This window comes from Eumetopias jubatus, unplaced genomic scaffold (genome assembly GCF_037043125.1).
Source record: "Eumetopias jubatus isolate StellerSeaLion01/CBP00866 unplaced genomic scaffold, mEumJub1_p1.0 scaffold_5, whole genome shotgun sequence".
In the NCBI taxonomy this organism is placed as follows: Eukaryota; Metazoa; Chordata; class Mammalia; order Carnivora; family Otariidae; genus Eumetopias; species Eumetopias jubatus.
In genome coordinates, this window is record NW_028274811.1 from 142,660,351 (window position 1) to 142,688,244 (window position 27,894).

Here is a 27,894-nt window from a genome sequence, read left to right on the forward strand (position 1 = left end):
TGGCCCACGCAGCTGTGGCCTCACCTGCGCGTCCACCTCAGTGTCTTCCATATAGAAATCATAACACCCCCTTTGCTTGTGGAAAAATTAAACACTAAACCAAAATTATTCATGTTTCAAAGATCATGCCATTCTTCCTGGAAAATGTGCTGCTGACGCTCTGGCTTCTATTCTTTCCAAGATTTTTCCATGGACAAGCATGTACTCTTTGGGAGGGCTGTTTCCATAAAAAAAAAGTCATCATTCCATACCTATTGTGTGGTTGGTGCTTTTCTTTTTTCTCAGCAGTATTTATGGATGCTTTTTCATCACTCAAAACAACCAAGCAAAAACCACTTGTGGTATCTAGTTGACTTACATTTTTTGTGGATTTTGTGTTCATCTTTACAAATTTACCTTCTGCTGACAATGTCTTTCTAAAGGACTACTATTTTTTTTCCATTTATTCTCAGCTTCCTCTCCTAGTCTATGTTCAATATAGCAGAACTTTCCACGTGTTATAATTGCTTGAGTTTCAGAAACACGGTTTTGGTTCTGACATCCTATGGACTCCTTCAAGGTAAAGCACTTGCTTTGCGTAATCTTATCAACTTCAGTTCTTGCTCCACAAGTCAAGCCTACACAGCAATTTCCTGTTTGCATAACAAGTCCAGACCATTCCAGATCATTTAATCAAAAGAACGTTTCCCTTAAAGAGCAATTATCTATTTTCTATGGAATGCTAAGAGGACCATATATGCATTATGTGTATTGCAAAACACTCTCTCCTGCTAACATCCAACCCAACCTACTGATGTTTGAGAAAAAAAAAAAAAATCTAGCTTAAAGAACTGGTCTCATAATTATCATAATTACCTTTCTACATATAAAATGTAATGTTTGCTGTTTTCAAATTCAAGGGCATCAAGTACGTGGTGCCAAATTAGATGGCTAGACTCCTCAGCCTATTCCCAAAGATGTCTCCCCCTACCATAAACTGCCCAGCGGCTTATTCTCATGTGCCTGGTGCCCCGTGGAGCCCTCAGAGTTGGGGCAACGGCGGAGGGGAGCCCCTGCTGCTGCTTCAGACACAAGTCCAGAGGGCGTGCTGGTCCATGGGTGTGTAATGAACACTTGATCCAAGGGATGGGAGGTGAGTGGGAAAATCCTTTAATAATTGCACTGAAACTATTAACATTTCGTGGTTTGTGGAAGTTTTTAGACAATCAGGGGAAGCTGATATTCATGCTTTCAACCACAGCACCTCTTTTCTCCCTGACATTGACTCCCCCCGTTCACTCCCTGCTCTACATTCTTTCCCTGCCAATTATCCTCTTTGATTAAAACAGCATTGGAACGAGGCATGAATAACATCAAAATGATCGTTTCTGAGGTACTTGGTATATGCAATCTTCAGAGAACTCAATAACCATAAGTAGAATCAAAGCACTGTATGTGAAAATTAAAAATTATAGAGCAATTTAAAGTATTCTGAACTCACCAGACTCACATTACGTGAAGAATGATGGTCAATAAAATATAGAGAATCTGTGTGTTCATCGGAACACAGCACGACTCTCCACAGTCTCAACCCACTGAGCAGGAAAGCCCACTGGCCTTCGGATGTCACATGGGGAGAGTGAAATCTGAACCCATACATGTCTGAGCAACGCTCCTGGGCTCCTGGGCACCCAGGGAAGAGAGAGAGGTTTTGTTCCAGACCTATCACCGTGACGGCTTCCTTGCATAAATAACCCAGGATCTCCTCAGCCCCAGCGTTCACACCTCGTCCACACCCATGTTTCCCTCTATTTTAGGGCAAGGACACAACTGTTATCTTGTTTATCACTAAAGCTGTATCATATTTTATATGCTACCATAGCTTTAACCCTCAAAACCCTGGCAGCAGGCCAATCTTCTCTACCCCATAATAGGGCATAAACAGCATGGCAGGTAGGTTTACTCTTATTTTTCTAACAACAGTAACAAGATGAAAACTGCTTAGAAATTAAGAGTCATAAAACTCCACTTTTTGTTAACTAGACTAGTATCTGCTAAGCACCTACTGTGTACCACAGACCGCACTATCTCATGAAGCGCGGTTAGCTTACTGCTTCAGTGACCAGAGGACAGAGAGATGCTAAATTGTAACAAAACCGGGTAGAAGCACCTCTGGCATTACTCTCACAAATAAGCGTAAGTGGGGATGCCCTGTTCCAAGAACACGCCTCAGAGTTTCTGGCGGAGGCCCTGCACCGCCTCACGTGTCCTGCCGATGTGAGCTAGTGGCTGGCAGAAGCCTGCGCGTGCACGCTCAGACCCACAGTCGCTCGTGGAAAGCACAGCAGCTGCGTGTGTGTGTGTGGGTGTGCATGGTCCCGACTCCATCCACAGGCAGCAAAGCGGGCCCAAGACTGACCTGCTGCACGTCTTGCTGGAACACACAGAGCTGCAGCCGCTGGTGGAGCCGGACCTTGCGATGCTGCCAGATGTTTTCCAGCTGCCGCTGGTGGTGCAGCACCTCGTGGATGACATCAAGGACGTGGTGCACGGCCTTGGAGTAGTTGGCGGAGGCCGTCAGGGAATCAGAGCTGCCGGGAGTCAAAGGCCGCTGGAGCTTGTCAAGGAGCGACTTCCCATCCTGGCTCACCTTCCGAGAGAACAGAGGGCTGATTAGCCAAGGGTCGCAGCTCTACCTCCACCGGGAGAGCCCAATACCGGGCTCGGAGCATGTGTGTACATGCACACACAGGCACGCACTCACACTCACATACAAATACGAACTGCAGTTTTACTCAAAGAATATTTTATAAAGAGCAAAATAAAATTTAAAACAAATCCCTCAGTTCTCCAGTGGTGCTACAGAACCAAAGGCGGTAAAACACCGAGTTAAAAGACTGTTCATTTTCATACATGACACTAAATGCCATTCTTAATGAATAAACATAGTATTTTGCCTTAAATGGCATATGTCAGTTGATATAATTGCATTGTTGAGTTACCCGCAAATTAAAATTTAAATGTAATAATTTTCTCTTGAGGTATTGTTAGAATTAAACATTCACAGTGGAGCAAAATTTTAGACACTGAATCTTAAAACCTCAGTTAAAAAAGTACTATGTAGCCCTTGGCAAAGAACATGTACTTAAACTTTCTGATGTAGTTGGATAGCAATTTTACCTCACAGACTAAAAATTTCAAGTGCCATTTTACTTGATTCATGAACTTAAAGAAATTTTAATTAAAGTGCCATCATTTTAAAAAGAGATTTCAATATTATTTCTATACTATGGCAGCTAATTACCAAATTACAATGAAATGAAAGCATTCAGACTAACCAAAGAAATAAGCAAAGGTAAAAGCGGAATATGGAAAGAAAAGCACTATGTATTTTTTTTTTTAAAGATTTTACTTATTTAATTGACAGAGAGAGAGAGACAGAGAGAGAGGGAACACAAGCAGGGGGAGTAGCAGAGAGGGAGAAGCAGGCTTCCCGCCGAGCAGGGAGCCCGATGCGGGGCTCGATCCCAGGACCCTGGGATCATGACCTGAGCCGACGGCAGACGCTTAACAACTGAGCCACCCAGGCACCCCAAGCACTATGTATTTTTTACATTTAAGTGATTCTTAAGATTTATAAAGGACTATGCCAGATGTGGCAGAAAAAATACAACATGGACAATCGAAAAGACAGGTGGCCTATAAACGTAGTGAGGCTGTAATTCAGGGGGCTTCCGAGTCAGCCCCCACCACCATGATCCCTGTGCTCAGATACTTCTGAGTCTGAAAACCTCCCTGGGTTTCTACGGAAAGGAGGAGCAAATGGGAACCTTGTGAACACACACAAGCAGAGTTCAGAGGCCGCAGGAGGAGGAGGTGGGCAGGACAGACCACCACGGGAAGCCCTCAGTAACCAGAAGCCCGTGAAATTTCCTTCCAGGCTCTTACAACTTTCAGTCGTGCTGGAATGGAACGTGCTTGATTCCTAAGACCTGATTTTGAGACCTCTGTGGGAAGTGCTGACTACTCCTCACGAAGGCTGGTTGTCAGCCTTCACAGATGAAGACTGATCGAACTCCCGCTCGGCGGGGAGCCTGCTTCTCCCCCTCCCCTCCCCCTGCTTGTGTTCCCTCTCTCTCTCTGTCTCTCTGTCAAATTAATTAATAATAAAAAAAAAAAGACTGATCGAACTCGTCAAGATAGCAAAACTTCAGCAGAAACAGCCAAGGTGACCATAACCAAAGAAAACAGGTGAAAAAGAACCAACTAAACCACTTAGTATCAGGCATGTGTAACAACAAAAACAGTGAAAATGTAAGTCTTCTAAAGCAGAGAGTTGCCCCAGAAGTCACTGAAACTCACGTGGGCAATTCTGATACAATGACTTTGGAGAGGGAGGCACCATGACGGATCTGGGAAGGGACTCATTGTGAAGGATCCAGAGAAGCAGGGTATTACCTCGAAATGAAGACCTGTCCTGCTCAATTATCTGAGCTAGGTTCTATTTTAACATATACACATGAAGGTTCTTCCTTTTTTTTTTTTTTTTGGCCTACTCTAACATACACTGATTTTTTTCAGGAATGCAATTACCATGTTAATCAAAGCAAGGCAGTGCCTGGTTTTCTTCGTAACTTTATAAGAGCTGCTTACCATTTCAGAGCAGCAGCAGGATAATGCCATTCTCTGTATTGGAGTCACCAACGTAACACATATCCGATCTGCATTTGCTATATTCGCAACAGTTTTTTATCTATGGCCAACACAGATAAGAATCTGAATATCTAATTTTTTCCTCTATTGTGCATGTCCTTAGGCTGTAACACATTTTATTATAAATCACCTTTGTCTCTATATTGTAGCATATATGTGATTTACATATATGTACAGACATAAATTTTATGTGAAGATAGATTATTCATACAATTTATTCTAGCAGGCATCAGAAAATGTTTTGTTAATCACTGGGGGCGTAGCTTCTCTTAGGACTGAACATCAGTGCCCCAAGTCACACATTTTACGTTCTATAGAGCCTACTAAGAATTCATATAAATATTTCATCTATGTTTTACTCCTCATAACATAGTCAAAAAAACGTACAGAGCATATGATTTGGTGAATATGTGTTAGAAGGACACAGACCAGAGGTATGGCAGAAATGGAGAGTTACCTCCTCAAAGTCCACTGGCCCCTCCTTGACAGCCAAACCCCGAATGTCAGGGATGGCAATTCCCCAGCATAAAACTGCATTTCCAAACCTCACTTACAAACAAGAGTAGCCAATATACAGAAGTAAAAAATATTGAGGGGGCTTCCAGGAAAGATGTTTAGGAGGTGGTGTATGCTCATCCCCCACTTGCCTCTTTCCCCTCCCTGCTGCCAAGAACTTGGTGGAGATGGCTGGAGCTTTAGCAGCTAATAATAACCTTGAGTCAGCCTTAAGGATAGCAGCAGGATAGCAGCCTACCTGCTAAAGAGGCAAAAGACAAAAGGATCGAGAGATCTGTTGCTAACAGAGCTACTGCACCAGCCCTGGAATGCCAGCCTTGGGACTTCTACACTGGCAGAAAGCAAACCTTTTATCTTAAGCCATTGTTTTATATGATACACTAGAAATACAAAATTCTCCGGCCTCACTAGGTATCCATCGGCATTGTTGTGATACCATTAATATTCTACTACTACGAATAAATAAATAATCTGAGCGAGAATATTCCAATGAATCTGTCTTCCCTTGGGGGGTCTCTAGTATTCAGCAGAGCTCCGGAGCAGATATCATTATTGGGTTTAGAAGAACACACTGGCTCATGACGGGCAGGTGGTGGGAAATGGCTGAGTTCATACAGAGAATGTGAACACAAAATACCTCAACATAAGACAACTTATCAAGTAGAACCCCGCCTTCTGGGAATTCCTAAGCAGGGACTGAAGGGTCCACCTCAGTGTCACGGCTGCTGCTGTCAGTGGCGGACAGATTCCAGGCAAGAGAACATCTCTTACGCCCACTGAGACCACACACAGACAGCACGCGACTCTGGCACATGCTCACTGTAGCATTTCTCCAACAGACCTTCTGGAAACAATTCTATTTCCGTGCAGTTTTTTTTTTTTTTTCATTTTTGTTTAAAGATTTTATTTATTTGAGAGAGAGAGAGCATGCGCATGTGAGACAGAACACGAGCGGTTGTGGGGGGGGGGGGAGGTTGTGGTGAGGGAGAGAAGCAGGACCCTCTCTGAGCAGGGAGCCCAAGGTGGTCCTCAATGTGGAGCTCGATCCTAAGACCCCGGGATCACGACCTGAGGCAAAGGCAGACGCTTCACTGACTGAGCCACCCAGGCGTCCCCTCAGTGCGGCTTTTATAGATATGTCGACTGAAAAGAAGCTATTCAAGCACATAAAGGATATCATGTCTATTTCAGTGACTTCCAGCAAAATGTCTGTCTTCATTAGTAGAGTAGTATTAGGTAAGGAAAAAATACCCTACAAATTTATGAAGGCAGCCATTCTACTTCATAGAAATAAAGATTTTTAAATGGTACACAATAACCAGAAGCGAAATAATGAAAGACACTGAAAAGTATACAGCAGCCCAAATATTACTATACAGTTTAAGTACTGAAACAAATAGCCTACGTTTATGGTATGTGAGGTAGTTCTAGATTTCTTAACCATAGAATAGGTGAATTAATTTATTGAAGTTACATGTGTTGTCTAAAAATATTTTTCTAGCTTTCAGGCAGTCAAACCCTGTCCCACAAAGGGACAATAGCGGCAAAAAAGATCAACCTTTATTATCAAAAAGCAGGACTGCTGCAATTTTTGAAGAAATCAAACTGGCTCATTTTTTTCAGGTTCTGCTCTTTGTTTTTCTTGGACTACAGTGCTCGAGGACTGCATGGATCGTGCAAATTACATTTTACAAAGACTAATGTTCTATAACTATATGAACAACTAATACGCTCTAATAACTAAACCAGCTAGGACAAATGAAAACTCTTAACTGTTAAAAATTTGGAATAATGGTCTGGTACTTGAACTTTTACTTTTTTTAAAGAAGATTTTATTTATTTGAGAGCGAGCAAGCGAGCATGCAGGGGGAGAGGCAGAGCGAGAGGGAGAAGCAGGCTCCCCACTGAGCAGGGAGCCCAACACAGGGCTCAATAACAGGACCCAGAGATCATGACCTGAGCTGAAGGCAAACACTTAACCACCCAGGCACCCCTTGAATATTTACTTTTAATCAAACTCCACGTGAGATTTGTAAGATTGGCAAGATCTGGATTCCTGTGTGTTCCACCACACCTCACAGAGACTTGCCTCTTCTTATTTCTGGTACTTGGTGCTCTACATTTCCCATCAATCAGATGAGAGCTAAAAGACTCCACAAGGAATCTTCTTCACTTGCACAAAGTAAGCAGGTGGCTCTGATCTAAGGAAAGGGAACAGTATGGGAGATCATTGCTTATGGTTGCAAAAAACCGCCACCACCCAAAGATCACATATGACCTACAATATGTCAGTTAGGTCCAAATGTGGTGGTGTAGATCTGAAAGTCCTAGGAAATGTTATTCCCCAGATATAACCCAGACAAGCAAAATACACAAAATATATAAAGGCATGATCAGAAATGACTACACTTAGCATGCAGTGAGGAAACACTGGTCCTTCAAAACTTTCATGAAACAAGCTGCACCATCTGCATAAACTCAAACCAACACAATTTGACTTTTGGCCGGGCTTGGGGCTGGCCACGGCCTGCAGAGCAAACACCTCCACGGTAAGCCTGGGAATGGCCTCACAGCCACCACTATCCTTTCCAACTCGTGCTGAAATGATTCTGGAATCAAAGTTCTAATAAAGCAGGAAAGAGTGACGATGGGTCCACGTGTCCTGCAGCTGTGGCCGATGGCCCTTGGCCAAACAGGAACACCTCCTCCCTGGATGAGGAGCGTCCTAAGATGACTACGCTAAGAATTTCCTACCAATGACAGAGGCCAATGACCTTCTGAAAGGTCCTGTTCCAGCAGCGGCATTTCCCCACACATCAGGGAGGCCGCCTGAGAGAGAAAAGGCAACATTCTTGCCTTCAGACTTTTTGGCTCCCCTCTGATGATGGTTCTTTCTCCCGGCCAAGTTCTTAGGATGGTCCTCTAACGGCAGGTTTCTAAATCTTTCAGCTGTTGACTCTCTGACACCTCTACCTGGGATTATCAGAAAGGAAAAACCAAGACAAGATGAAAACAGGAGACCGCTGGACCAGCCCCGTCAGGTCCATGCAGAGAACATGGCTGTCCTGCAGATTCCACTTGGGCCTGCCGGTTTTTAGTCCTTTATATTTCAAGTCCTTGCAAGGCTTCAAGACTGGGGGTGTGCAGAGACCGCTGTGTGGTCTGTCACCTCTGATGCTGCGCCAAACGCTGACTCCACCACGCTGCCTAGTGACAGCAAGGTGCGACACTTACTGAGGCTTTGGAACAACCGCTTTAGAGGAGTTCCTCTATAGCAAGGTCGCCGAGCTTCCACATACACCAAAGACTATGTCAAGGTGACTCATCTTGCTGTTTCTTCTCACATGCTCTTAACTCTAATCATGCCGTCACCCACGTATATAGTGCCTCATAGGAGGAGGCTGACCGGTTTCACGGGCAGCAAACCAGTCACTTCCATGAGGCCCTACTGAACTGTGCAGTATGTCAGCACATGGGGTACACTGAGAAACCCTGACGCCCCGGCCAATCAGAGCCGCCAAAGCCGACGTGCCAGCCCCCTTCCTCCTGCTCCAAGAGTCGCCACCCACGGCTGCAGTGGCAAAGACCTTCGGCAGGTGCACAGACACGCACTGCACAATCCAAACATTCAGTGTTTAGGTTTGTATGACCAATGGGCAATGCTGAGATAAAAGTCATCCGTATGAATTTAGTTTGTGGGGAAAGTAGTTGATGAGTTTGCTTGCTTAAAAATAAAATGTTAAAAATGAATACTCTACATATGCTGTTTCTAAAAGCACAGCTTACCCCAGACGTGTCTATTACTTCACTCTCCTGTGATCAACTACAACAGACAATATTAGCCCCAAACCTGGCAAGCTGAAGCAAGCGCATGTTTACGAGGCACATGTATACTCCTGCTGCTAAATCACAAACAGAAACACCATGGGATGGGGCTTATTAAAACACTGAAAAGCAGGTGTTTGTGTCTTGGAAAAAAAAACACTGGGAAGATTTCCCACAGCAAACCTGCGTCATCAGAGACTAGAAACTGCAGACATTGTTTAAAGAAAAAATTATGGGAGGGAGAAGGGAAAGTGAGAGGAAAAGAAAAAAGATGAGCAAAGTCCCACTCTCACATGTCGCTGCTTCTCAAGGACCCCGCGCCCTGGCAGGGGCTCACAGTTAGCCCTGGGAGGAGTGCCTCCTGGGTGCACCGCAACCCTTCGAAACACAGTAAGGACTGGCTGCCAGCGTGCGGTCCACAGAGCCTCTGCAGCAGAGGTGCCAGATCAGTAAGGACATTGGTTAAACACGGACGGAGACTCTCCATCTCTGGGGTAGAGCATGAGAAGCTGCTTTAACCAGCACCCTAAGTTAGAAAACCACCGATTCAGGAAAGAAAAAATCACTTTAAAATCAAAAGAAGCGTTCCTCCCCTTCCCATCTTGCTTCCCCTCCCCTCCTGGCACCCAGGGTCCGAGGCAGTGAGGGTGGGGGCGCGGACACAGGTGTCCACGGCAGGGCTTTCTAAGGATCTGGGGGGCGGGGGGAGAGACGCAGATGCAGACCAAGTGGCTAGGAGACGGGGCAGACGGAGAAAATACAGCTTATCAGATTGGAGGATAAAGGGAGCCAGGCTTCTGGTCGTCTGAGAAGGAATTCATAAACACAGCAAGGGCAAGGCTGGAGAGAGCCCTGATGCACTGGATTCGGAACAGAAGCACCGGTATGAACACGTGGGTCTTTAACACAGACACGGGGCCATACAGCAGCAGTCCCGGGTGGAGTGGACATGTGTGCACGGTGCGCAGGTACACAGCCACGTACAAGGGTTTCCTGACTGTCTGCCCTGAGGGCCTGAATGCGCTGATGCCCCACAAGTAAATGAGTGCTCCTGAGTGCCCCATCTTAGGCTCTAAATCCCACACGACACAATTACTATAACTCCTCAGTGAGATGGCAGATCCCAGGGACAAGGCAGGGAAAGTACACAGTGAGCCTGGGAACGTTACACCAGGAAGTAAGGAAGCGCTCAAATAACGATTGCAGGGGGAGCTGGGAGGGGCAAGAAGCACCAGGGAGAAACATTTAATCAGTGTTATCTCCCACAAAATGCTCCTCAAAACCAAATTTTTTTTAATGATGACTTCTCACAAATTGTTTTTTTAATGACTTTGCACTAGAGAAACCTTGCAGACCAACCTCACCAAGGGGTCAAGGTTAACATCACCAATGGCGGGAGGGGTCAGCATCCTGTGACCCTGCTGTGACCCTCGGCTTTTATCAGTACTAAAATACATTGGGTGCAAAATTAAGAAGCATAATACAGAGTGGACTTTTTTAAATTCCATGGACAAAATAAAACTGTGCTAAAAAAGGCGGGGGGGGTGGTCTTTTGGATAAAAAGGTAGCTAGAGAAACGAATGTGTATTTCAACCTTCCGGGCAGGAGGCGTGACCGCTTTCGGAGGCAAGTATCACAGGCACTGCGGACACTACGGGACCAGGAGGCCCGGGCGCAAGGGCAGGAGAAGAGCAGGTGCTCAGTGAAGCAGGAAGGGCCGACTGAAAAGCAAATGGCCGGCTTCTTCCCTACGACTTTGACAAGTGTGTTTGTAGCTCCCATCAAGGAAGACGTGGGTAAACTGAGCCTCCACTCTGTGCCCTGCCCTCTGCCAGGGTTTTGCAGCATTTCTTACAGGTCTCCAGTGAGCTTTCATCTCAGCATACACGACTGTCAATGCCCACGATGACAGGAGACTGGGGGACACCCTGCTGAAGACAGGCATGCACCCCCCCACTCCCCTCCGGGAATTTAACCACCATCACAAAGGCAGACTGGTCTGACTGGCCTGATGACCACGCCGCGGATGAGGCGGGCCCAGGTCGGGCTCTCGGCACTAGCTGCGCCTAGCACGTGAGAGCACTCAGAGGCAGCATGGAGCCGGCCTGCCTGGGTCCACGTCTCTGCTCCACCTCCTCCAGTGGCCGACCTGGCACAAGTCACTTCATCTCTGAGCCTCGGTCTCCTCATCTGTAACAGCACAGCCAACGAGGACACGCACCCAAGTTGTGAACATGAAATAAGTGATCCCATAAAGTCCTCACAAAAAAAGCCAGGCCCAGGGGCGCCTGGGTGGCTCAGTCGGTTAAGTGTCCAACTCTTGATTTCAGCTCAGGTCATGATCTCAGGTGGTGAGATCGAGCCCTGCATCAGGCTCCACACTGGGCGTGGAGTCTGCTTAAGATTCTCTCTCTCCCTCTCCATCTGCCGCTTTCCTGCTGCGTGTGCATGAGCTCACTCTCTCTAAAAAAATAATATTAATAAATAAAATAAAAATTTAAAAAACAGGTCCAGAAAAAGGGGGCAGAAAATAAGATAGGGATATATAAAGAAATAGTTTACCTTAAAATAATATAGAAAATGCTATACTTAGATTTCTAAAACAGCTAGTAGCTTCAAAAGTGTGTGTTTTTGGGGGCACCTGGGTAGCTGAGTTGGTTGAGCATCTGACCTGGTTTTGGCTCAGGTCATGATCTCAGGGTCAAGAGATCACGCCCCACGTCAGGCTTCCTCGCTCAGCGTGGAGTCTGCTTGAGATTCTCTCTCCCTCTCCCTCTGTCCCTCCCCCTGCTCGTGCATGCTCTCTCTCTCTCAAATAAACTTTAAAAAACAAACAAAACAAAACAAACAAAACAGTGTATGCTTTTGGATCCAGAACATGAGGCGGTATCGGGTTTCCCTCCTTTCTAGAATGTTTCATTCAGGAAAACTGAGTTCAACTAGACTGAAGAGCATGCAAAAATATGTATTTCCTAAGTACATGCAAGCCAGAAAATTGGAATCTCACTCTAGCAGATGGAGACAGAAGCACACTAGAGGAAATCCACAAACGTCACAGGGGCAGGAGAAGCGTGCTCACTGCCGACCGCCCTGTTTTACAGGAGCCCCACCCCCACCCTAGCACACACAGCATTCAAAAGTCACAACCAAACTGCAGTTTAACGCGAAATCCACAAGCTGTCTCTGGGCTAGACAAAACTGTGTTCTTTCTCTGCAGCTTTTGGTGTTATGATATAGAACTGTTGCTTTGCATCTCAAGTGGAACTGCCCGCTCACCTCAGAATAGGCGAGAGTGATGTGCTCATATACTCCCTGATGGTGATGAATGGCGTCCTCCAGATCCTGCAGTTCGGAGGGAAGGTCCACCTCGCCACAGGCTTTACACCACGCGTCCACGTTGCTCATATACTTGGAAGATTAAAAAAAAAAAAAAGGATTATTTCTATCAATGGCAATTTATATTGAGAAGTAGATTTTTTTTAATATGGTTTTGAAATGAGGGTAGTTGAGAGAGACTCTAAGCATGCAGTCTGGTTGAATCTCCACCTCAGATGGCACGACTGGGAGCCCTCCAACCATCCCTGGACTCCGCCCCTGAGCTCTGAGGCCCACAGCCAGCAGCGCATCCAGAGCAAACCTGCCCCGAGTTCTGTTTTGGGCCTCCTGGCTAATTCCCCAGCCCTCCTCTGAACCAGTGATGCCAACCGCCCTGTGCCTCGGCCTCAGCTGGGAGCTGCCGTGCAGCCTGCCCACTTTGCTCTAACACTGAGATGCTAACAGAAGCCCGAGTTCCTGAAATCATTTGCCCCAACACAGGAAGCGCAGCAGGCCCATTTTTCTACCTTTTCAAAAGTAAATATGCACAGAAATGAAAAAGACCAAAGGAAGGCCAAAGTCCTCAGCCATGCCCACTGAGCCCATGGGAAGGTGGAGGAAGATGGCAGACTCACTCATAGGTCTTTTTCATTTTGCATGTAAACAAAAAGGGAAGTCTCAGCTGCAGTCCTGGCTGAGGACTGCCATTCCAACCTATCCTCAATTTTCTCCCCTGCCACGCCCCCAGCCCTGGGATTCATCAAGAGCCGAGAAATCACGGCCAGACTTCCCAGGGGGATCCTATCAGCACCCATCACAGGTAAGTGTCAAAGGCAAGCAGCAGACCAATTAAAGACGCTAATTCAATTACACCAAATAGGCATGGACACATTTCCCTGGGCTTCACCTCTTTTACTCTAATTCCCTGGCATCTTTCTACGTTTACCAGGGAATGCAGAGGGTGACTATTTAAAATTGGGTGACTGACCTGCCAGACAGGAAATGTGCTAGGATTCTCTTAAAATACATAGCATAATGACCTCCTAATTACTTATGATATTTTTAGAAACTTAAAATAGGCAAGTTACCCAAGTAATAATTTGTTTATAAAAATCCTTTTATTATTAACGTACTGGCTCAGAAAAATATCTGTATGCAAACCTTACAGCTTGAAAGCAATTCATAGGGCATTGTGTGTCACATGATAGCATCCGATGGCTTCAACCAACACCGGCGCAGGGGAATAGCCTCTCTTACGGCGCCTTCCGAACGCCGTCAGACCAACAGAAGTAGGGATGGAGTTATTTTACGCCTCTCCCCCTCCACATGTGTACATGTGTGACTATATACGCATATTTCTAGGGATTTTGTGTGTGGAGCATTCTATAAATGTCAAACAGGTCAGGTGAATGATTCTAAGTATTCTTGATCTTAATTTCACTCCTTTTCCGCGACTGCATTCAACACCAACCATTGTAAACCTTTCTCAAACATGAACTGACTCAGGTTAACCACCATCATTAATAAATCATCAGGTCAAGTCAGCAATTAATTGCTCCTGCACAAGGCCACAGCTGCACACACAAGGCAGAGTTACCATATATTCTTTAGAAGAGGCTAAAATGCTTCTGCTATAACAAGGTGGAAACAAGTTTCAGTTATACAATACCACATGATAAGCAGAAGTGTCAGGCTCATACATCACTGTATCAAAATGACTATTAAAATATATTCATCTCTAATTTTTTGAACCAGCCAGTAAAGAGAAACATTCAAGAAGTTTTATATATGCCTGTAGTAAAAGTAAGTTACAATTTCTTCCAGTATCTGGAAAGGGTATTGATTATACTTACCTGAAAAAATATGGCCAGGTCCTAAATACATAAAGAAGGATGGCTTGCCATGAGGAAATCTTGTGGAGAAAGGGTTCTGCCCATCTAAATTCACTGGGTTAAAGTATTCCGATGACAGAAATAAACCCGGGCATGGTTTCACAGGACTTCTGTGTAAGCGCAATTTGTCTTTTGTTTTTGAGATGGCAACTCTAGACTCCAGAGGGCAAGCTCTAAGCCCCACATGGTTTCTGAAAGGCTGAATACCCAAAGAGTCTGAACCCACTGCCATAGGGCAGCAATCTCCAATCAGAGAGCCAAAAAAGAAGGCACTAATAGGTCTTCCCAAAAAAGGGCATCCTGGTGGGAAAGTTCAACAGGTACCTATATAGAACAGAACCTCTCAGAGTCTTTTAATATGATAATGTGCACTGCTGGATGGGCAAGGGGGGCAGCCTGGTGTGTTTGTTCCCCAAACTTCTCTGACCACTCTACTGCACTGCACCCTCCTCACCCCCAGCCCCTCCCTGCACGTGTACCATCTTGAGAAATACGGTTTGGGATTACAACTCCAGGGGAATATGCACTCTGTAAAGGACAGTGCAGAAGGGGGCTACGATGCTCTAGCGAGAAGTCAGAGCAGCCAATTAAGTCTCTGATGCTTTAAATGCCCAAAATATGTGAATACACAGTATCCAGCTAGGCTGAGGGTAAAGACAGGAGAGGACAAGAGAATTCATGCTTCTCCATGAATTCAGGAGCTGGCTATAAAACTGTGAATTCTGATGTTCAGAGTGGTGACTTTTTTCAAGTGTAGCTGAATACAAGATGAAGCGTCTGGCTCAGCCAGTTTGCAAAATTGAGGCAAGCAGTGGAGGGCAGAGTAATTAATACATACAGCTTTAACGGGAGAGCTTGAATAATTAATTAGATTTGTTTTCATAAACATTTATTCCACTACCTTCCACGTGCTGAGAGAGTGGGGGCTTCCAATTTGGGAGCGGCTCAGCTCTCTGGCCTGCTCTGCCTCCCCCCAACCACCTCCCACCCCCACCAGGGCTCATGACGGGGCACCGCCGAGCCGATTTAGGAGACAAAGAGACAAAAACTGCCTAGAATGGGGATTTTTCAAATGTTTAGAGGGATTTTCTCTTCTTTGACAAAAATAGGACCTGTTTAAAATTATAGGTACACACACGTACATGTTTAATATACATATGAACTCAAACATCAGAGTTCTTTTCTTATTTCTATTTTTTTATTTTCATGTCTAAAAAATTTTACCCTAGAAGTTTTATATCTGCCTATAGTAAAGTAACTTATAATTTACTCCTTTTCTTTTTTATTTCGTCCTTTTTGCTCCGTGAGTATTCATTCATCAGCACGCCCTCTTTCCTGGTTCCTCTGAGGGAGACAGGCTCCCTTCTCTGCCCGTGGAGATCACAGGGGTGAGGAGCCTGTTCCATTTGCAAAGCTCCGACAGAACCACCACGGCAACTTGGAGGAGCAGGCTCAATTTGACCCAGAATATGCCAGTGATCATGTGCCTTAAACCTGTTCTCATTAAGAACCTTTTCTTTTATTTTTATACATATTTACTCCAATTCCTTTCCATTCCATGAGAATCTTGATTTTGTCCACAAGCCGAGAGTTAGGCCCATGCTTTTAATAAAGTAAAACACCATTAAAATGGAACAATTACATGTGTATTATTTGCCTTAAAAATTCAAAAAGGAATAGTGAAGTATCATTTTCCTCTGAGTTCCAACCCAGGCTTAGGATAAAGTTATACAGATAATGAGGATAGGTCACGTTTACCATAAATGTTATTTCTTTAAAACTTTTTTTTATAAGGATATTAACCTAAGTGCCTTGTTGTGGAAGTGTTCTATTATGTCCGGAACTAAAAGACTGTCACGTATCTCAGAAACCCCAACATAAGTAAATCACTCCCCAAACACAACATAAGGACAGTAACACTACAGCCCCGTCTATGTCACTGGGCTAATTTAAGGATGAAATGACGTTTTGTGTTAGAGAGCTCTGTAAATGCTAAAGAACTAAACAGATACTGTAGATTCTAAAGAACTATACAGATACTGGCTCTTTATTTTTGGCTATTATCAAATTGTAGGGGCTCTCAAACTCACAGATAAAATGAGGTAATCAGAGTTAAGGCAGACCTTTATCAGCACTCATAGAACTTTCGGCAGCGATGGAAATGTCTATCTGTGCTGTCTGGTCTACAGCAGCCAGCAGCCACAGGGTGGACACTGTATGGAATTTTAATTTACTTTTACATTATCTTATTAACAAACTGATTTCCACAGCCGCATGTGGTGACTGGCTACCATACTGGACAGTGCAGCTCTAGACCCTTTTTTTTTGTTTTTAGAAAGGCAGACTGCCACACACAGCACCTCATTTGGATGTGTTGGGAGTCTTGAAGTTTTAACTACCCTCCTTTCCACAAATGGACCTTGAGGGTCTGTGTGGGGGTTCTAGCAGGAAAGCACAGATACTGGCACACTCCTGACCGAAGACTATCCTCCTTTTTCGGGACAGTCACCCTCTTGGGTGCAGTGTGCAGCTCCGGGAGGGACACACGTGGAGCGGGGACAGAGGAGGGGGAAACCCACCTCGCCAGCCAGATCAGCCAGCTCAACACTGGCAATCAGTGGGGTGACAGATGTCACAGCCAGATCACCCTCACACTCCAGATCATTCTTTTTTAAAAAACTGGAGATGCAAAGGTGTAATAAAATCAATCACTTTCTCTTGTTTTATAAAAATGTAATTCTAATAACATTAGCTATGAAAGCTTCTTCGTATGAAGAGACCATCCAGCGGATACGCCCCATGACCAAAAGAAGTGAAGGCCAGAGCCCCGGAACACCGTGTACCGGTGAGACTGCCGGCCTTGTGGTCCTGACTCCAAGCTTGCCAACGGAGATTCCAATTGCCCACATAACGTCCCCGGACGGGGGGGAAGGCCTGAGAGCGCACGAACAGCCGAGACGCCTGCAGAAGGCACGCTGTCTAGGCAATGTTCTCCTCATCTAGTCTGCACCTCAAGATTTATGTCTGTAAAACCACAAGCAAACCCCAACACCAGAACACCCACCGAGAGACCACAGAGGAGCGTGGCTGGGCAGTGCAGGGCACATGTCTCCCCAGCTGGGAGCTGGAATCCTTACAGGGAAGGCTGCTTCCTTCGGTAACACCATGAACCACGGGAGTCCCATAGTGGAGCTCCAGGCCTTCCTAATCAGATTTCATTTCTTACTGATACATCTGGATGGGGTTCAAAGAGGTGGCTAAGAGGGCAACCTCACTTACAACGTCCAAGCTTCTGGTCTTCTCCCCACTGAGCTTACGAAAACAGCGTAAGCATAACCGGAAAGCAAAGCACTTAAAAAAAAAAAAAAAAAGACCAAAGCTGAGCTATTTCTCTCCTGGGAAGAGGAAAAGTACTGAGTAGATGTGATCTTCCTTCATGCATCAGAATTTCAAGGATCTTACTTTTGTTCAGTGAAGCGGAAGATTCCCGACACGTTTTCACCTGAGACTAAAGACACTCTGAACACTTTCTAACGTCCCATCTGCACATTTTAGTTGCTTGGGCAGACCTCGATTGAGGTCCACCAGAGATGCTGGGCCCTTTCTTCACCAGGCCCCTCTGTCCCTGTGCTCACATCTGGCTTCTTCTCTGGCTACTCGATACACACAGAGACCTCAAGCGCTTTTACAGTTTATGAAGGGTCCCACAAAATTGTGTTCAATAATGTATTCATCTAGTTTAGTTTCCTTCAAATCCATAAATTACAGTCATTCATCTTATCCCAACAAAAACACCCCCGGCTCTTTTGATGCTGAATGTTTGAAAATGCCCCATCGCACCCACATTTCTAGATTATCTTCAAGCAGGTCAGAATAGCAATTAACTTCGGGATTTATTTGCAATTCTGAATCCTACCATGTTTATGAAAGAGATTTTCCCGGTGTGTTACTATGCTTCAGACTCTTTGCCATTCACCCACGTAGCTTGTCCTGTCTCACATTTATTCATATCGTCTTCATGGAACTTTCTGACAGCCCAGTACCAATTCACACACTTGTACTTCCAGGGGTTGCTACACCCCATAGTATGTTACCATTCCAGATGACCAACATGTAGGGACCAGACAGCTCATCCTCACACCCATGATGATGTCCAGTGAACAATATAGCACTACTCAGGACAAGAGGTAGCAGGGGTGAGCATGGTGCTATTCTCTGCTGGAGGGGGTTCCTGTTACTTTTTTAAAAAACCTGTTTTTGTGTGTAGGCTTTTGTTTATTCTTTATCATAAAACCAGTTAAAGGGGTAAGTTTAGGAAGGTGAAAAATCTTACTATTAAAACCTGGAAGTCCCTATTCACAGCTTTCACGTGAGGCTACTAAGACTTTTTTCTCTTTATTCCCTTTAGTTTCCTCTCTTGCTTCACACTTGAAAGGTTTCTAGAGTCGAGATCACTGCTAATTAGGGTCTTGGGCAACATTCTCACTGTCTTGCCAAAACCCTGGGCAAGCTGGGACCTTTACCTTACCTTTACTGACTCCACTCCTCAACAGGGACTGTTTCTAGATTACGGAGAGGTACTATTTCCTTCTTAGCAGCATCAACACAGATCCCTATGAATGTAGTCTCCCCCTCAACACCAAAAAATTCTCCCTATCAATATTTCTCCCTTAAGGCAACCACTCGCTTCTTCCCCATGTCTTCCAAGCAGCTAAAAGTTCCTATGTTGTTTCTCCACAACTTGAAAAGGTATTTCCCTGCCTAGCACTTTCCACTACTAAAGTCTGAGTCATGAGCAAAGCACTTCCCTTGTGCAACTTTAGAGTGTTTGCTTAAGCAAGCTCACCGGAGGACTGTAGAGGTGTGGGGAGTGTCATGGGCACACATTATATGTTACCTCTTCAAGTATTTTGACCAGCACATTGGCAAATGAAGCCAATGTGAAGTCTGGATCCATGCAAATAATTTCATGAACGTGAAAGACACTGCAAGCTGCCTACCAAAAGCCACTTTTCAACCCTAGGCTTTGCTGGCAGAGCCGGCCTACTGCTGTGGAGGCTAAAAAGCCACATTCACCTTTTCCCACCGTCCTGGGGAGCTATGGCATGGGCCTGCACCCCACTCCTGGTCAAGGGGAATGGAGGCGAGGTGTGTGGGGATGGAGGGACCTTCTGAAAATAATGCTTCCCTGAAAAAAGTGACAGGCACCACCATCCCGGCTACAGTGGACACCATGCTTGAGGTGCAGGGGCTGTGGCACCATCTCTGTGGCCATGTCAGGAAGGCCAAGGCAACCCAAGAGGAGCAGACCCCAGGCCTGACATCGCTGTATGGCTAGAACTCCCATACTTTGCAACTTCTTGTTTTGTGAGAAAAGCAAAGCACTGATATTTAAACCTAATACTCAGGCATTATTACTTGCTGCCAAAGCATCCTATCAGAATACTAAAGTGACAGTACTGAGGGGGAAGGGGAAAGGAGAGTGGGGAGAAGGGAGAAGAGGGAAAAAGAACAGTGGCTACCACTGATTAGTACCTACTGTATACCAGGCCACCTAATACACATTATCTCATTTACATGAGAAAACACTCCTCTCAAGTAGATACTTTTATTTCCACTTTACAGATGAGAAAACCAAGGAACAGAGAGGCAAAGTAACTTGCTGAGGATCGCACGGCACAGGGTCAGACAACTGGGGTTTTAGCGCACAGCTGCCTGACTTCAGAGCTCATGTTCTTAAGCACTGTAGGTGTCACACACAAGTCCTCCAGGGATCTGGCTGCAGGTTGGGAGGGTACTGGGGGAGGACCTGCTCCAGTCACCACCTCGTGGGCTTTGGGTGCCAGGCACTGACCTTTTCAGCCTTCTGGTGGAAAATGGAGGACATGTCCAGCAAGGTACTCCGCTCATCCAGGGCTGCCGCAAATGCCTTCCACTCCTGCTCCAGCTGATTCGCAATCTGCTTAATCTGCTGAGAGGCGTAGTGGCCAGACTCTACCAAGCGATTTGCCACCGACATTATGCGGTTTATATTTACATACACGTTCTGCAAAAGGGGGAGAGAAAGAGGGCTTGTCAGGGGAAGGCAAACAAGAGGCTTCCTTGTAGGAACCGCGGATGACAGCACTTTCTGAAACACAGCCCCACTAACTTAAGTTCCATTTTTAACAGCAGAATCACCTGGTATAGAACAGTGTACGTATTTGCTCTCTGATTACCACAAACTCTAAATATTGGTTTCAATTTCTATTTTTAAAACTGCAAAATTACAAATCAACTAGCTGAGAGGCAGACTGGTAGGCACAAAGCAATCACGTACACAAGTGGGTGCACACAAATATACTCTTACTCACTTGCTGGCTTCGAATCCTGACAAGGGTCCAGATGGCAAGCCTACTGAGAAGCAGTCACCCAGAACGGAGAAAACCCAACACTGCAGCTTCTAACTAGAACCCAGGAACTACACGCTACACACTGAGCAACCACAGGCTGCTCTGTGTGGAAACAAGCTCTCCCGTCTACACGACCCCAAGTTGTCTGTGTGGTGCCAACAGAGAATCTTCTGCAGACGGATCCACTTTCTCCACGAAGAGGAACGGAGGCACGAAAGGGAGCAACGCCGTATGCAAACTTTCCATCAAGTTTTCTACTCTGCGGAAATGCCCGTCTTCAAGCCCACCAGTTTACTGCAAAAGTAACAGTGTGAGGCTGAAAAAAAGTACCCATCTGTCCCTCAAAACAAGTTCTCGCTATGCTATGCTCCCTTCCGCCTTCAAGGCACCTTCGAGGTTGCTAGTCCAGAAGAGGCAGCTGTGGGAACACACGCCTCAACACACCCCAGGTTTGTCGTTCTTCATCACAACACTGCTCCTCTTGATGGGTCCCCCAAAACTGTACACACCTCATTGGCTCCTCCCAATTGTGCTGCTAAATCTAAATACCCAAGCTGTCCAGAGCTCTCCCCATTTGTCCTGCCTCCTCTCCCTCCTCGCTGCGGCCCTCTGGGCCCCTCTGCCACTGCCACGCACCCTGCACAGCCTCCTCGTGGTCCCCTCATCCGCAGCCGACCCAGGAAGCCCCCTGAAGAACGTACCTGTCTGTTCTTTCCTTGTACCCTACCCTACCCATTTTTTCTCTCCACTTTGACCCAAATCAAAACTAGATGGAGTCACTCCGGGATCAGAGAGCCACAGACTCCAGCCTCTGAGCTCCTCTTTTGGGTGCATCTGAAGGCTAGAATCAACTAAGAGATGACCAGTGTCTACAGTGGCAGGGAGACAGGGCTCCTGTGAAGCTGTGACAGTCAGCCAAGGCCATGGGCAGTGGGACACCAGCCTCCCTGGCTCTTGTGGCAATAATGCTCTAACTAGCATCCTTTAGTCAAAATTGATGCCTCCCCGTCCCATATGTGTTCTCTCCCTCTAGGTGCAGATGACTAGAGTTACTAATTTTTGTTGTGTTTGTAACATTAAAGAGGAAAATCAACCCCAAAGGTGTCGGGAAGGGCATACGCAGATGCCCTCTGTTAGAATCCAGAGCAGAGCTCTCCATTCAGACGGCTCCGCTGTGGGAACCACTGAGGGCACCCATTCCCACCGAGATTCCGTTACGGTGTCCCGCGTCACTTTCAGATCCTCACCCAGACTGTACTGAGCGTAGAGGGTCTGTGGAGTAGACCTTTCCCATCGTTCCATCACTGACTACACAGATAAAGGAACGTGGTGGCACACAGCCCAATAAACAACCCATAAGATAGAATATAGAACTCCCTTTGTTAAAAGTACCTACCTCTAGTTCTTATCATTACAGTTTTTTTTTTTTTAGATTTTATTTATTTATTTGAGACAGAGAGAGAGAAAGCACGAGCAGGGTGAGGGGCAGAGGAAGGAGGAGGCTCCCCGCTGAGCAGGGAGGCCGATGTGGGACTCGATCCCGGGACCCTGGGATCATGACCTGAGCCGAATGCAGATGCTTAACCGACTGAGCCACCCAGGCGCCCTTATCATAGCTTTTAAAAGTATCTGTGATAGTGTAATAAGCAGAATTGTTGGCATCCCTTAACATGCTTCAGAGACTGTCAACTCTGTATATTGATATTTAGCATTTTCATTTTGTCAAAAAAATGGTTAAAACACTGTAGGAAGCACAAGAAAGGGCTGAAAGTTAACAGGCCCTTGCTCTGCATAAAGAAATGTCCTAGCTGGGTACCAAGCACTCATGGAGGGGTAGTGGACAAGGGGCCAGACAGGCCTGGAAGCTCCCCCGGGGGCTGCCACCCACCATGGCACAGGGTTACCCCACTCTTCCAATTAAAACTTTAACTTAGAGGGGCACCTCGGTGGCTCAGTCGGTTGAGTGTCCGCCTTCTGCCTTCAGCTCAGGTCATGATCCCAGGATCCTGGGATGAAGCCCCATGTTGGTCTCCCTGCTTGGCGGGGGAGCCTGTTTCTCCCTCTCCCCCCACTTATGCTCTATCTCGGTCTCTCTCAAATAAATAAAATCTTAAAAAAAAAAAACAAAACTTTAACTTAGAAAAGTAACAGAAGTTTATTGTAAAGAACCAGAAAACAGACTTAAACAACAAAAAAAGGACATCACCCATACTTTTGTTTAATAAGGTATTTAATGGTGATGACATGACTGCTAATAATTACCATTTATCAAGTACTTACTATGCATTCAGCACTATCTTAGTGTTTTACATATGCAGAAGAAATAAAATTATGGAACTCCATGGAAGGCAGATATAATCCCCACTTTACAGACTAGGAAACTGAGGCTCGTAGAGCCTAAACGAACTGCCCAAAGTCACCATGCTAACTGGCAGGCTCAGATTAGAAACCTCTGCATTCCTAACCCACCCCATACTCCTGTCTTCTACACCATACTAACCATTTTCTTGATCCTAAATGTCCCACGAATAATGCTGGTGGGGGGGGGGGGTATATTTTCTGTTCTCATTTTTCTAAAATACATTTTCATGTTTCTTGTTTTTATAGTATGTGATACAATGGACTGCACACTGCCCACCATTAGCTGCAGTTTCAGAATAGCTTGAAAAATGGATAAAACTTTCTTAGGAAGAAATTCTAAGAGGCTTCCTCCAAAGGTAACATTTTGGTTCTCCGCAACTATGCCCGTGTTTGAAACTTTAAACCAGAAATTCTCTTACCTCAAACTCTAGAACAGATACCAAGCTTTTTTGATAGAGTCTATTACAAAAATTTTATTACTAGATGTTATCTTTAAAACTACCTAAACTGGAGCACTCAGTTGTCCAAACTTTATTTAAATGGCATCTTACTGAATTAATTTAAACAAAGATCCTGTCTTTATACCACTTCAATGCTCTGTAACAAATGTTATAAGGCCCAAGAGTAGTTAATTCTCATAACACTAGCTCAAAGTCCAAACCAAAACTCCTTGTCCCTGAAAAGCAAATTTCTAGAAGGTTAACTGTCTACAGAAATAACATATATCCTGTAGAACTTAGTGTTTTATTTTAGTTATATTAACTCCAAAAATGTAACAAAAGTACTATTTAGAATTGTGGTTTTTTATTGTTTTGTTTAATGGTCCTACAACAACCCAACACTGGTCACAATAGGCCAAAGGAGTCAAGTGCATCAACCTCAAATAGAGCAGGGTCTTCCAGCCATGGTCCATGTCAGTTCAACTTGGAGAGAAATCTCATGTTTTAAGAGAACTAGAGTATGCCCTCGAGGTAGAAACCAGGCAGACTGGCTTATTTCTTCCTCATGAAGGGCAGCCAGCAAATTGACGGCAGCTCTGCTCAGAACACTCACTTGGCCACCGAGCAGCTTTTCTAGAGCCCCTACAGGCTCCAAGAGGTACAGCACAGGAACCGGCCTCAAAATCATCCATGTTCAACAGGCCAAGTAATTGGTTCAAGTTTCACTAATGTGTTTGCTTGTTTTCACAGTTTTGTTTGCTTAAAACTTAAAGGAAGCTGTAGGTACTGCTAACACCAAGAACGTCGCATGCTCGGAGGTCAGCTGCTACCACCACCAGTAACTCTAAAGGCCCCCCATGGCCTCCTGGCAGAGGGCTGGGACACCATCTGTGTAAATCCCTCCCATCTGCTAGAATCCACTCACACACAAGATACATCTGTTCAGACAGTATCTTACCATACAGTTCATGGCAAAGTGGTTGTGCTGTGTCTGGAGCTCCATCGCATGAGGATGGCTGGTCCCAATCTCAGTGTAGCTGTTCAGAAACAGGCCCTTGTTGTGTGTGATCCAGTCAAACATCTACCAGAATGAAAAAAGACAACTTGAAATCACCCCAGAAAGAGAGATGACTGGCGCAGGCTCAGGAGCAGGGCCACGCCAATCAGGGGCAGTGTCTATGCTCTGACAACCTCTCAGGCATTTGGGTCCAAAAGATCCTTGACTTCTAAGTAAGCTGTTCCGAACTTGCACGATCTAGAAGAAAGTCTTATCTCATGTGTTCCTTCGACCGATGAGGAATTAAGGAACAGAGAGGCAAAGCGAGATATTCAAATCCCCCTGGCTAATTAAAACTAATCTTTGACTCTCAACCCAGCCTCCCTGCTATAATGAATGCTTGACTGGCCACACTGCTCTTCAGTGAAAAGACCTGTTAGGTGAAATTGGGGTCTTTCAGGTATCTGGATGGGCTTTGCTACGCTCACAGATTACTGACAGCAATTCCGGTGACTACAAGATCATATATGTTTTAGTGCAAACAGTATTTTAAAAACTGTGCAAATGCAAACAATAAAATTTACCATAAAAATAGGAAAGACTGGGGAAAAAATTTAATGATGACATCTCTCTCAAGGTTCAATACAGATGCTACCTGGAAAAGGATGTCAATTATGTTGCTCACAGGGAAAACACGAAAGCAAAAGGAAATAACTATCATTATTTGGACTGGTATCATGACCTGAACCAGAATCCCAGAGACAGTCAACTGTTTTTTCTAGTAATTGAAAGGAAGATTTTTCCAGTGTCTTTGACAAGGCACTTCTTTTAAACGGCAAGTACACTGACAGATTAAAAGCTTGCCAAACAACAGTAGTGGACTGTCACTGTTTGAAAGGTCCTTTTGTATCAAAGATTTGTGATGTCGTTTTTTTTAACTTTAGAAAATATTTTCCTGTCTGTGAAAAAAATTCAATGAGCTCAAATTAAGAGTGATCGATTCACCCGTGTTCATGGCTTGCAACACAGTCCTCTAAATTAAAGTGTCCTGTTTCCGCATTGCTAAGAGAGAGTTGGCTGGTAACACGAGCATCCACTTGGACCAGCTGTTTTGTCTGCAGCACGAGAATAAAATGAGGACATAAGTAATCACCACCCATACTTCCCAGAAGCTATGCTTTTTAACACCTTATTGGTCTTTTATTTTAAAAGCATGGTCAATAATAGATCGGAACGGTGTTCTGTCACTGACTTTATAGGAGTGCAGCAGCAGCTAGGGGCAAAATTACCTACGTAATTATTGGTTTCGATAATATAAATTCTATATAAAGCTGTCACCCTTTTAACTCAAGATATCCTTCTCATCTATCCTATAGGCATGCTAGACCGAACCGTCAGTAATGAAGAACTCATAGCTCCTGAAAAAGCCCGGGCCTGCACCATGAGGAAAGCTGGAAGGCAGACTGGGGGCAGATGGCCGCAGTGAACCCTAAGCGTGCTTGATGCATCCTCGGCCCTCTCTCCCGACCAACGCAGCCCCTTGACTGCTGGGACCCAACGGTCCAGGAAGCCCTCCCCCTGCTCCTTTACCTTCTCAGCGTCCTGCTCGAACAGCCTCAGCTGAAAGCACTGGTCCAGTTTCAATTTTCGTACATGCCACATCTGGTGCAGGTGCTGCCGTGTGGAGTGCAGCCTGTCCAACATGGCGGACACCTTGGGAAGGAGGCCCTGCAGGTCCGCATTGCCTGAGCCGGAGTTCTTTTTGGGAAAGCTGTCACTGCTCTGAATCCTCTGGAGCAGCTTCTGTCCCTCCAAATCCAAGTCTTCTATGGGGGCCTTAATCACTTTCTTCTTCAGCTGGGAATGCTCCTCGATCATGTTCCGAGCCCCCTCTAAATCCTGAGGCAATTCTTTCTTGGCTAGGATGTCCTGAAGTTCCTCCAGCCGAGAGAGCATGTGGGTTGCATTGCTAATGTAGTCTTCAAAAGCAACTCTGATTTCAATCCATTCTTCGTGGTTGTATTCCAAGCAGCCATCAAACTCGGGAGTTAGCTGAGAAGGATCAACTACTTTGGTAAGGCCTTCTAAAGAGACCATATTTGTCTTAAGGGGAAAAAAAATCATGTATGAGAAGATGAACCAATTTTCTGTGGTCTTATCATAATGCAATGTGCAATACTTACAGATTTTCAAACATAAAGCAAGTAATCTCTTTACAGAAACATACCTTGTTCTGGCCCCATAAAAACAAATGCAGATGAAAGAAACATTACCGGTATAGTCAGTGAAAGAGAAGTCCATTAGAACAACACGCTAGTAGAATACCTAAAATTACAGGACATGTATCTCATGAGAGCTAAAGAAATGAGATGCTATCTTAGGCATGGTAACCAGGAAATGTCTTAAATCGCAATACAGAGCAGATGATTTAGAAATTTTACTTTCATCAGTGCATTCTTTCTCATCCGCACCACTCTACCATCTCACTCCCGACAGAAAACTCTGTAGAGGCCTCCTGCTCTCGGCAGTCAAGCGCATGTCTTGCTCATGGGCTTCCAAAACCCTATGAAGGGCCACCTCCCTCTGAGGACACATATTTGTGAGCTACTTATTCAGTGATAAACATGCTCCAACCAGACCACGATCAAGGCTCATCTGGTCCTAACTCCACCTCTCATCAGGTAGCAGATGACAGGATATGAATGACTTTTTGAAACTTTCTAAAATATACAAAGGTTAGCCAGCCAGGGGGGCAGAAGCTCTTGCCATAAAGCTAAAGACAGAGGGAATGTTTCATTCATTTCAACAATCGGTCGCAATTCTGAGTAGTAGAAGGGGATATTTCAATTTGCACTACATTCCAATCTAACAGCGACCACGTTTTAGTCCTTTACAATCTAAGAAAAATCTTAACCTCACACTACCTATATATACCATGTGCTGCAGGGTTACTATCAATATTGTGCCTCAAGGAAAACATGGGGGGTGGGAGAGGGGTCATTAAATGCAAAAACAAAGTTAAAGGACAAAGATTTGTAGCCTAAGAACCAAAAAATAAAACAGAGAAAGGCTGGTTTAGCCCCACCTCTATCACTTCCAGCCTTAGAGAAACCTAGGACTGTATCAGCTCCACGCTGGCTGGCATGAGAACCTGCAAAAAGCAACAGAGCTAGAAAGAGGGCTGCTCCTAGTCTTGCACTTTTGTTTGCAATGTGACTGTAGGTTCATTCCTGTCTCACCTGTCCAGACTTTTAATAACATCCATGGAACTAATCACTTAACAGAAAGAGGCTGGTAACAATGTAGAGACAGTAAGTTCAGTAGAAAAGCTGATATAGATAACTTTAAAGGCCCAGAGGAAGATAGCAAAATTGGACTAGAAAACATTTGTGTGCATTATATTGCTAAACCATTGTTTCTGCTTAGAACATGTATAATTAAAAGGAACACACTTTAAATCTGGC

General features: G+C 45.1%; 1 protein-coding gene across 2 annotated transcripts in view; it reads right to left on the reverse strand.

Moving 5' to 3' along the window:
- TRIO (trio Rho guanine nucleotide exchange factor) overlaps window positions 1-27,894 on the reverse strand; it is a 337,163-nt gene that overhangs the window by 177,210 nt on the left and 132,059 nt on the right. For both annotated transcript variants that reach the window (XM_028097953.2, XM_088023532.1), the window contains exons 5-9: window positions 26,021-26,533; window positions 24,392-24,514; window positions 20,095-20,286; window positions 12,310-12,441; window positions 2,399-2,629 (exon numbers count right to left, since the gene is read on the reverse strand). In XM_028097953.2, the coding sequence (XP_027953754.2) occupies window positions 2,399-2,629; window positions 12,310-12,441; window positions 20,095-20,286; window positions 24,392-24,514; window positions 26,021-26,533 (1,191 nt within the window). The remainder of the gene's footprint in view (window positions 1-2,398; window positions 2,630-12,309; window positions 12,442-20,094; window positions 20,287-24,391; window positions 24,515-26,020; window positions 26,534-27,894) is intronic.